The sequence below is a fragment of the Carassius auratus genome, chromosome 15, assembly GCF_003368295.1.
Source record: "Carassius auratus strain Wakin chromosome 15, ASM336829v1, whole genome shotgun sequence".
NCBI lineage: Eukaryota > Metazoa > Chordata > Actinopteri > Cypriniformes > Cyprinidae > Carassius > Carassius auratus.
In genome coordinates, this window is record NC_039257.1 from 6,797,293 (window position 1) to 6,807,745 (window position 10,453).

Here is a 10,453-nt window from a genome sequence, read left to right on the forward strand (position 1 = left end):
CGGGAACGGTTTTTTCCCTCTCGTTTAAAGGTTTACCAGCACATTATTGTATTGAAAATTTTAAATTGAAGTACTTTACTTCCAGCAGTCTACCAGTCTTTTATGAAGCCTATTATTATTATTTTTAACCGCTCCGTTCCAAAAAACAATTTTGGTAACCACCTGACTGTGCTTATGATTACGACATAGATTTTTAAGTTTATGTATATTAGGGTTAGGGGCGGAATATTTTGAGTTTTGGTATTTCGGTTACTTAAAGGGATACACCAACCTAAAATGGTGTATCACTTAACATTTAAATTACTTGCAGACTTCTAAGCACACATCGCTGGTGGAGTCTAGACTCGATTAGACTGCTGAAGCATTTTTCTTTTCCCAATGCATAAAAATACATCTATTCTTGTGTTTGCTACCTCATCACTCTGTAAATGCTTTAAGAATGTTAAATAGTATAAGACCTACTAATGTAATCAAGGTAAACCATCATGAAATTATGTTCCAAAATGTAGTTTGGAATTTGAAAATTGGTAAATGTGAGCTGTCAATCAATCCATAATAATCAGTTATTAAACGAACGCTGGAAGTTGGACATAAATACACATTAACCCCCAAGTAAACATCATAATGTGGTTAACAAAAAATGTATCCATATGAAAAAAAAAAGACTTTGTATTTACTAAATTTTTTCTCTATATCCCCGCATACCAAAGAGACCACTGAATGAATACACACTACAGACATTAATAATATAAATTCTTTTTAATGTCATTATCAGGTCATGAGGCATGATTATGGAACGAGTAATACACTGTATCCGAGCCCAATAAACACAGAGTCTTAAAGAAAAAGTAAAACAGAACAGCAGAATACGATTTAAACACGTGAATACAGTTCATAATTAAGCCTCGTATGACAGAGGCACAATGCATAGCCCAAAACATGTTTATTACGTCATGACTGTAAACCTGGCATTACCACACAAGTACAATTTAGTCCTTTCAGATCTACTAAAAGTCCTGAGAAAAGTGGCTTATGAGTAACAATGGGTCAGCTGCAACCCGCTAATACCAGAAACTCATGGTGATTTGTCATGAGGCAGCTTCATCTTGTACAAATAGAAAATAACACCTGCAGTAAATACATCAAGGGTGGAAACGTCTGTTAGAGAAACATGTAAACACATTAACATGCTGGTGATACAGGTAGTGAGGGCTTATTTGAACAAGTGCTGATGCCGGTCAAAAAAAAAAAAAGATTGGTAAACATATCTATGAAACACTTTCAAAATAAAAAGTTCGACATAGGGCAGAAACAAGCGCTGAACATTTTTTTTGTGCTATTTATTAGTGTAAGAAACACCTCTGGATGGGATGTCCTGGGTGCAGATGTGAAAAAAGGAGAAAATCTACTGGAGTGAAGAGAGAGAGAGAGAGAGAGAGAGAGAGAGAGAGCAGCCGTCATACTGCAGAGACATCTTCCAATACTAGGACACAACCGAACAGCTGCAACATCTGAAAATACAAATATAACAAAAAAAATAACATGAAAATAATATAAATAAAAACATATAAACAAAGAACATTATAATTATCCAAATAAATGTTATATAATACATACAGTATTGTTCAAAATAATAGCAGTACAATGTGACTAACCAGAATAATCAAGGTTTTTAGTATATTTTTTATTGCTACGTGGCAAACAAGTTACCAGTAGGTTCAGTAGATTCTCAGAAAACAAACAAGACCCAGCATTCATGATATGCACGCTCTTAAGGCTGTGCAATTGGGCAATTAGTTGAAAGGGGTGTGTTCAAAAAAATAGCAGTGTCTACCTTTGACTGTACAAACTCAAAACTATTTTGTACAAACATTTTTTTTTTCTGGGATTTAGCAATCCTGTGAATCACTAAACTAATATTTAGTTGTATGACCACAGTTTTTTAAAACTGCTTGACATCTGTGTGGCATGGAGTCAACCAACTTGTGGCACCTCTCAGCTGTTATTCCACTCCATGATTCTTTAACAACATGCCACAATTCATTCACATTTCTTGGTTTTGCTTCAGAAACAGCATTTTTGATATCACCCCACAAGTTCTCAATTGGATTAAGGTCTGGAGATTGGGCTGGCCACTCCATAACATTAATTTTGTTGGTTTGGAACCAAGACTTTGCCCGTTTACTAGTGTGTTTTGGGTCATTGTCTTGTTGAAACAACCATTTCAAGGGCATGTCCTCTTCAGCATAGGGCAACATGACCTCTTCAAGTATTTTAACATATGCAAACTGATCCATGATCCCTGGTATGCGATAAATAGGCCCAACACCATAGTAGGAGAAACATGCCCATATCATGATGCTTGCACCTCCATGCTTCACTGTCTTCACTGTGTAGTGTGGCTTGAATTCAGAGTTTGGGGGTCGTCTCACAAACTGCCTGTGGCCCTTGGACCCAAAAAGAACAATTTTACTCTCATCAGTACACAAAATGTTCCTCCATTTCTCTTTAGGCCAGTTGATGTGTTCTTTGGCAAATTGTAACCTCTTCTGCACATGCCTTTTTTTTAACAGAGGGACTTTGCGGGGGATTCTTGAAAATAGATTAGCTTCACACAGACGTCTTCTAACTGTCACAGTACTTACAGGTAACTCCAGACTGTCTTTGATCATCCTGGAGGTGATCATTGGCTGAGCCTTTGCCATTCTGGTTATTCTTCTATCCATTTTGATGGTTGTCTTCCGTTTTCTTCCACGTCTCTCTGGTTTTGCTCTCCATTTTAAGGCATTGGAGATCATTTTAGCTGAACAGCCTATCATTTTTTGCACCTCTTTATAGGTTTTCCCCTCTCTAATCAACTTTTTAATCAAAGTACGCTGTTCTTCTGAACAATGTCTTGAACGACCCATTTTCCTCAGCTTTCAAATGCATGTTCAACAACAAGTGTTGGCTTCATCCTTAAATAGGGGCCACCTGATTCACACCCGTTTCTTCACAAAATTGATGACCTCAGTGATTGAATGCCACACTGCTATTTTTTTGAACACATCCCTTTCAACTAATTCAACTAATTGCCCAATTGCACAGCCTTAAGAGCGTGCATATCATGAATGCTGGGTCTCATTTGTTTTCTGAGAATCTACTGAACCTACTGGTAACTTGTTTGCCACGTAGCAATTAAAAAATATACGAAAAACCTTGATTATTCTGGTTAGTCACATTGTACTGCTATTATTTTGAACAATACTGTATAATAATTAAATTAGCTGTTATTTTAAACATAAAGCATCAGTTGAGCTGTACTCACAGTATCAGCTGCATCATTCATCTGCGGCAGACATCCCTTTCACTGGATCCTTCTCTCTCATCTATAGTAGATAAAAGACCATTTCAGACTTCTCAATATTGGAATAATTATGCATGCTCATTTTACTTTTACTATTAATAACTTAAAATTGTTAATTGTAATCTTTAGCATTACACAATACCGCTTAAATTCACTAGTAGCACTCATAATGATTGATTTTAGTGTTTAGTGTTTAAGTGTTTTAACTTATTTAGGCACAAGCCGTATAAATTCTAATATTTTCTATTGATTAATTATTCTCAACACTGCAGTCTGTAATTTTTGGCGCTCTAGCGGTTAATAAACAGAACTGTGCATGTCTTGAAGCAGAACACTGTAGCCGGAGCTACTTCTCTCTGTTTATGTTGATGACGAATAACGCGGACTACTCCACAGCGACACCCACCCGACCTAAAAGTGATTCAGGACAAGCCAAAAACATTTCATACATGGTGTACTCGTTTATATATAAATGTAGTCAATTTTGAACACAAAAACAGTTAGGGACTGCAGCATTACATTAAATACAGATTAAATATCTCCTCTGACCAATGTTGAATAGCATCATTAACAAGGATCTTCAGTGCATCGACGTTATTTTAGTAGCTTTTATATTTTTAGTTTTCATTTAATTTTTAAGTTTTATTAATTTTGTCATTTATTTAGTTTTTTTATTTATTAATATAGTAATAATAATATTTTTTATGTATTTTGTGCCAGCTGCCAAAGCAAAAAAGTCTAGAAAATAATTCTTTATTTAATAATCTTTAGATATGTGGGCTGGAAACAAGCCAAAAAATCTAAGAAAGAAAAGCATTTTTTGCAACGAAAAACGATTTATATTAGCTTTAGCTATCAATAAGCCTGTACTGCATCCTATTTTAAAACTTGTGTCCATTATAGATTTTTTTGGTAGCCTGTGTTCTTCAGTGTGTTCAATGATTTTATAAACGTGGCTGAACTCACATTATCGAGTTCTTTCTGCGTCTCCTCCTCCATGCGGCGGATGTCCTCCATGGTCAGATGGATCCATCGGTCTAACCAGCAGAAGAGCTGCCTGTGGAAGTTGGTGAACAGACGCTTCTCTTGCTGAAGTAAAACCAAACAAACAATGTTTCATGAGTCACCACACTAAAATTAGATTAACACCAAACCCTCTAATAAACTGAACAAACCCTAACTGTTTATCTTTCTAAACCACACCTCTAAGATGTTAGAACAGATATTCTATTGATATAAAAGTGAGTCACACTGAACACAGCATGAGGCATTTCACAGATTTACACCTTGTGAATGAAGCTCTCCACTTTATTCTGCAGACCAAACCACTTGAACTTGACAGTGACTAGTTTATAGGCACACATATGAGGGCAGTCCGTCTTCTGGGGAAGTTCTTTCTGCAATACACAGGAACAAACGTGATCAAAAAAAAATGACTGGAGAGATTTATCTGAAAACAACTCATGAAACCATGCACACCTTCCAGTCAGGTCCTAATGGCCCTCTACCAGTCTTCTGTGATTTAAAGGTGGCTGGATCCTCGTCTGGTTTGTAGTCCTGTGAAGAAGAAGATCAAAATGTCAGCATGTCTCAAAGTCTGATCGTACATCTAAAGTAAAAACTCTTTACCTTAGTGTCCACCTGAGACCTGTCAGCAATGTCAATGTGTACCACCTCAACCTTCTTCCACTGTTCAGGGTCAAGCTTATGAACCTTCAAAAACAAAAACAAAAAAAGGACATGGTTAGTTAGTTTACAAGATCAAGACTCTCACAGCAGCTTGCAATTCAACATAGATTTTTTGCTTATTGTGGTGCTACATAATCAAAATGATGACCTGGATTTATCGGTATAACATCTACTCACATTGTCCTGTTCACCGAGGTCAGGCTTGTGCCATGTCTCAATCATAACTAGAAAATTGTCCTTCATGTACTCGTTCTATAAACACACAATACACATTTGATACACAGACAAAATCTGGGGTCTAAAGAAATTTGTACTTTTATTCAGCAAGGATGAGTTAAACTGATCAAAAGTCACAGTAAAGACATTAATAATGTAACAAATTATTTCTATTTTAAACTAACACTATTTCTTTATGTTCTCTCCATCAAAGAATGATTTCTGGAAAAAGATGCTGGAAATGCATATTTGCCATCACAGGAATACATTTTAAGGTATATTCAAATGGGGAAAATATATACATATTATACAATAATAAAGTTATTACTGTATTTTTGGTCAAATAAATGCAAAACTTTCAACTTATGAAAGGCATTGTATCTATAAGAATAAATCCTGATCTAGAGTAGTAAAATGCCGATTATTAACAGTAATATAAATATAAGTTTTAATTACACACAGGTGTCTCATAAACTCACCGTAAGAACTGTAGTGATGAATGATGTAGTGAGCACATGAAAAATAAGAAACACAGTTCTGAATGAGCTCTGAATGTACAGTTGCTGTAATATATTCAGTAAAGCTGTGCTGCTGTGGCTGGTACCTGTGCGACAGTAAGGGTAAGCGTTCCAGGCCTTCTCATGGATACTCAGGGCAGACGAAGGGGCCAGTAACCGTACAAAAGTTGGCACTTTACTGCATAAGAATGAGAGATACAGACTATGTTTCAAGACAGCACATGATATGGCCCTGACAAAAATGATCATAACATGGCCCTACGATACAGACCACAGTACTGAATAATTAGCAATGAATGATTATTATTACCTCTGCAAGTGGTAGATCTTGTGTGTGTACTGTCCTTTCTCTCCATTCTCTTTCTCATAGGGCTCGTTTTGCAGTACCTCCACCCCTTCTCCACCACCCGTCTCATTCTTACTGGCCTCTGCTACTGAGTACAGCTGACCCACCTGGTACTGCAGATGAGAGAATAATGTTAACTTCACTTGGTCATATGGAAGTTACAGTAAAACGCCTCTAAATGACAAAAACACACTGAAATGAATGTATTCTGCCAAGTGGATTTGCATGTCATAACTACGTACAGTGCTGGGAGCCGATTTAACATCTACATAGACAAATAGCCATATACAGGCTGCTGTGCCATAAACAGACAAAATTATAGAGGAAGTGTTCAAAACCTATAATCGGGTGATAGAAGAGAGTGAAACTGGTGAGTAATGCTTCCAGCAAATGAATGTACAGTAATTCTGTATGTATGTCTGCCCAACACTATAAACTGCAAAAGCAGAAAAATATTTTAGCAGTTTTGGAGACATTGGATACAAATTTGAAACATTTTATTCAAATTCTAGTAATAAACCGATAATTTTAAGTAGTGTTATGATGTAAAACCATTACAATTCAATAAATTTTTTACATAAAACACTAAACAATCAATTTAAAATACTACATACACTGAATTAAGACCTTCAAATGATAAAGTACAGTATGAAAAACTGAAAAGTTTGGTTTATAGTAAATTATTCTTTTTCACATGATGACTAATAATGGATAAATGTTTTCTAGGCCACTATTTGTGTCTAAATAGATTAAAACAAGTAAATCATTATCCATTAATGTTACATGGTACAAGTGTGTTGAGGCATCACAAAATTATTATGCACATTATGAAAAATGGATATTAAGTTTGAGGTTTGTTAAAGATTTAAGTGTTATAAAATGAATAGCTTTTAAAGGTTAACTTTAAGTGAGAGTTAGATGATAGCAACTGTAAGCTAAACAGAAAAATAGAAAAAAATAAACATGCACAATTAAGTATCTTACACAGATTTTACTGATTAAAATAATCTTAAATATTGGCGAATAACTGATATTAAGCTACTGAAGTACTGTGCAGTCAAAAGCTTACACAAAAAGATATTTTGAAGAATGTGGGTAACTAAACAATTGCTTGTCAACATTGAATTTGGTAGTAGCAAAAAATAATATGGAAGTCACTGCGGACAAGCAACTGTTTGGTTTTCAATGTTACTCAAAATGGCATTTATGTTGAGAAGAAGAAAGAAATGCATTCAGGTTTAAAACGACTGTTGTGAGAAAATGGTGGTATAAAAATAAAACACTATGATAGAAATGACAGAGAGCTGACAGAATTTGTATTTTTGGGTGAACTATTTAAGGTTATTTTTTATATTTGTTAATTCAATTTCTTGAATGCCCCAGCTAAATACACCTATTGTACCTGAAAAGAAAGCATTGTTTGTTTTATTTGTATATTATGTGTAGTTGTAATGTGTATCGTTGTCATTCTTTTATCTTTATTATTAAAAAATAAGAACAAATATTTATTTCTTTATTTTTTGTCTTTATAATATAGAAATTAGTTTGGCTGCAATGCTCAGACAACTTGCAAAATAGTAAAACCAACATGACAAAGAATTGTGATGAAATCGTGAATCGAGATATATATATATTTAAAAAAAGTAATATGATAATTTTTCCATATCGCACCCCCCCACACTGCATCTACACTCAGTACATCTACACAACCAGCTTCCAGAATGTAACATCCTTTAGGTGCTTCCTGTTTCAGCTGGTTGGGTCTGTATTATATGGTCTTTTGCACAGGTGAACAGAAAGGAATGCAACTACACACGCCAAACCTTAACTGCCATTTAGACAAAAACAACTGACTTCTTCAACAATGATTTATTAATCAAACACAACAGATACAGAACAAGACATTCAAATATGCAGGGTAAAAACACACCAGACTACATCAACAAAATACTACAACAGGGAGGGCAAGAAATGACAGGGACAAAACTAATTCAACCTTTGCTTAGTAAACTGGAGCAAAGATAGTTAATTGATAAAGTCTGATAAGCTGAGCCTCAGGTTGCAATGAATTACAGTCTGTCTTTGTATGCTATATACAAGCCTGCAGTTAACTAGGCCACTGTCCCACAAAACTCTGACTATTTGTTTCAGTTCATCACTGCAATGTCTTAACTGTCCAGCCCAACAGAAGAAACTGGGCAGAGACTGGAAACACAGAGTAACGGAATAATTCTGGCAAAAATACATCCATGAGCCTCAAGATGGACTTTTCAAATTATTACTAGACTAAAATAAAACCCATAAAGCAGCACCTGTAAAAATTACATACCTCTTCAACAGAAATGGGCAGGACGATTCGACTGAAAAACAAAAGAGAAAGGCCATTGAGTCAGCGAAAATAACATGAGACATCCTTTGAACTCTTTTCATTCATTCAGTCACATTTATTTCCTTGCTTTTACCGTCTGAAGACAACTGCACTAATAATCTTATAAATAACAGAGCACTTCAGTTTTTAAGAACTGGTGTTGCTTTATTCAGTATCCTGACCTTTGCAGTCATAAAACAGAAATGTTCTGATCATATTGTTTCATAATGAGTTTACTCTATTGAGTGGTTTCAAAGTTAGTATCTTTGAAAAAGATACTACATATAGGTAAAATATTTGGTCACAAACCAAAGCTGAAAATAAAAAAGGTTGATTTCTGCATACTGAAAATAGCTGAATCTGCAGAACATGTTATTACAACCAAACACCACAAAAACAAGTTCACCAAAAAAGCCAACAAATAAATACTAATCTTTTAAAACCAGGATTATTTCTCACAGTGTAACCCCTCCTGTGTTTTAAAATCCCCTGATAATTCCCAGGTTTTCCGTGACGTTGTAAATCTTGTCGAATTAAAAGTTCTTCATCACTATATTCAGTTAACATCAAGTTATTGCAGTAATAACATTATGGCAGTAATAACATGACGCTTATGTAATATTTTACAGCTCATTTAGCTCAGGTAGAATGCAGCTTGCATGTTACATGAATATAAATGTCATAATAGGACTTTTGATTTAATCACTTAATATGTATACTACAGCACATAAGTCTCAAAGTGCACTATGACGTGCACAACGGTGCAATTATGACGCGTGACCGGCGAAATGGTAACATGTGACAATCACATTCATAACACCTGAAGTTTGTAACTTCAAAAAAGGTCAACTCTTTTCTTTTACTTTGTAAAACACATAAACTGATGATTCATTATGTCTGCTAGTGTAAATTGCCTGGAATATAAAAAAATATAATCTGAAAAATAATTTTAGATTAAATTTTAGATTATTGGACATAACATAATTAACACAGCGATTTAAAAACATCCATAATTCATTAGTAAAAAAAAATCAACATAAATCCTTTTTATTAAGCCGGTGAAAGTTAATAAACATGCGCCCGTAAGTCAAGTTCAGCCTGGGATCAAAACTTCAGCGCAGTTAAATCATACTGAAATACTTACAATTCCTTTATCAACATGTTATCTCCTTCTGCTCCGCGTGCACAACATTCAAACTAACTTAAAGAGAGTTTATTCTTCGACTCTTCGGTCCAACCCGCCGTGACTCGTTTCAGTTCAAGTTCCTGGATTTCTAATTTCTTTAAATTCATTTCCTGAAAGATGTCGACAGGAGCGCCGCAACCACACCCACACGCATGAAAACCGGAGCAGGAGCGAATCTGATTGGGCAAGAGCCGCGCATAGAACCTTGCGGCACACCCTTGCCAGATATTTAACGGTGACTGTGCGTCCACATGGATGTAAGGTAGATGTTCTTGTTCCGCTGGTTTTAAATTTAGGATAAGACTACAACACGAGGGATTTGGGTGTGAAGGTGTTTTTGCATTTAGATCCAAGCATATCCTGTCCTAGACCTGACTTTCCAGTCAGTATGACGAACTTAGATTACTTCTTTCTCCATTCCACATGAATTTATGTTCAGCACGTATGTATCAACTGTACTATTTGCTGATCTTCAAAAGCAGTTCATAATCTTAGATTTTTATATTGGTTTATGCATAACCAGAAAAGAAAAAAAAATGCAAAAACAAACATTTCATACAAATGTTTTTATTTAATTTCACATATCTGATATATTTTTTGGGACATTTATTCAGAAAGTTGCTATATAGTGATAGAATGAAGAAAACCAAAAGCCAAAATACAGTAAAACACCCACACAAAAAAGGAAAAAAAAATATAGAAAAATATGTACAAATATACATAACTGAAAACACAAAACTACAGGTTAGAAAGAATCAAAGAAATAATCAACAAATTACACAAA

At 35.0% G+C, this 10,453-nt stretch overlaps 1 protein-coding gene across 1 annotated transcript; it reads right to left on the minus strand.

Annotated features, from left to right (window-relative positions):
• Positions 1–744: 744 nt before the first annotated feature.
• On the minus strand, positions 745–9,794 carry LOC113114865 (phosphatidylinositol transfer protein alpha isoform-like). The gene is made up of 12 exons (XM_026281941.1): positions 9,628–9,794; positions 8,445–8,475; positions 6,080–6,228; positions 5,856–5,947; positions 5,731–5,738; positions 5,213–5,287; positions 4,976–5,059; positions 4,826–4,903; positions 4,633–4,743; positions 4,313–4,435; positions 3,308–3,368; positions 745–1,511 (listed from the first exon to the last, which is right to left on the minus strand). Exons 1-11 carry the CDS (start codon positions 9,642–9,644, stop codon positions 3,321–3,323), a joined length of 816 nt encoding a protein of 271 aa, XP_026137726.1. The 5' UTR covers positions 9,645–9,794; the 3' UTR covers positions 745–1,511; positions 3,308–3,320.
• Between the last annotated feature and the right edge of the window lie 659 nt (positions 9,795–10,453).

Bases quoted from the DNA above. Each gene is read 5' to 3' on its own strand.
- LOC113114865 (XM_026281941.1), bottom strand. The intron at 5,060-5,212 runs GTGAGTAGATGT...TTGTTTTTGAAG, and splicing joins ACCTCGGTGAACAGGACAAT to GTTCATAAGCTTGACCCTGA. The intron at 4,904-4,975 runs GTAAAGAGTTTT...TCTTCTTCACAG, and splicing joins GGTCTCAGGTGGACACTAAG to GACTACAAACCAGACGAGGA.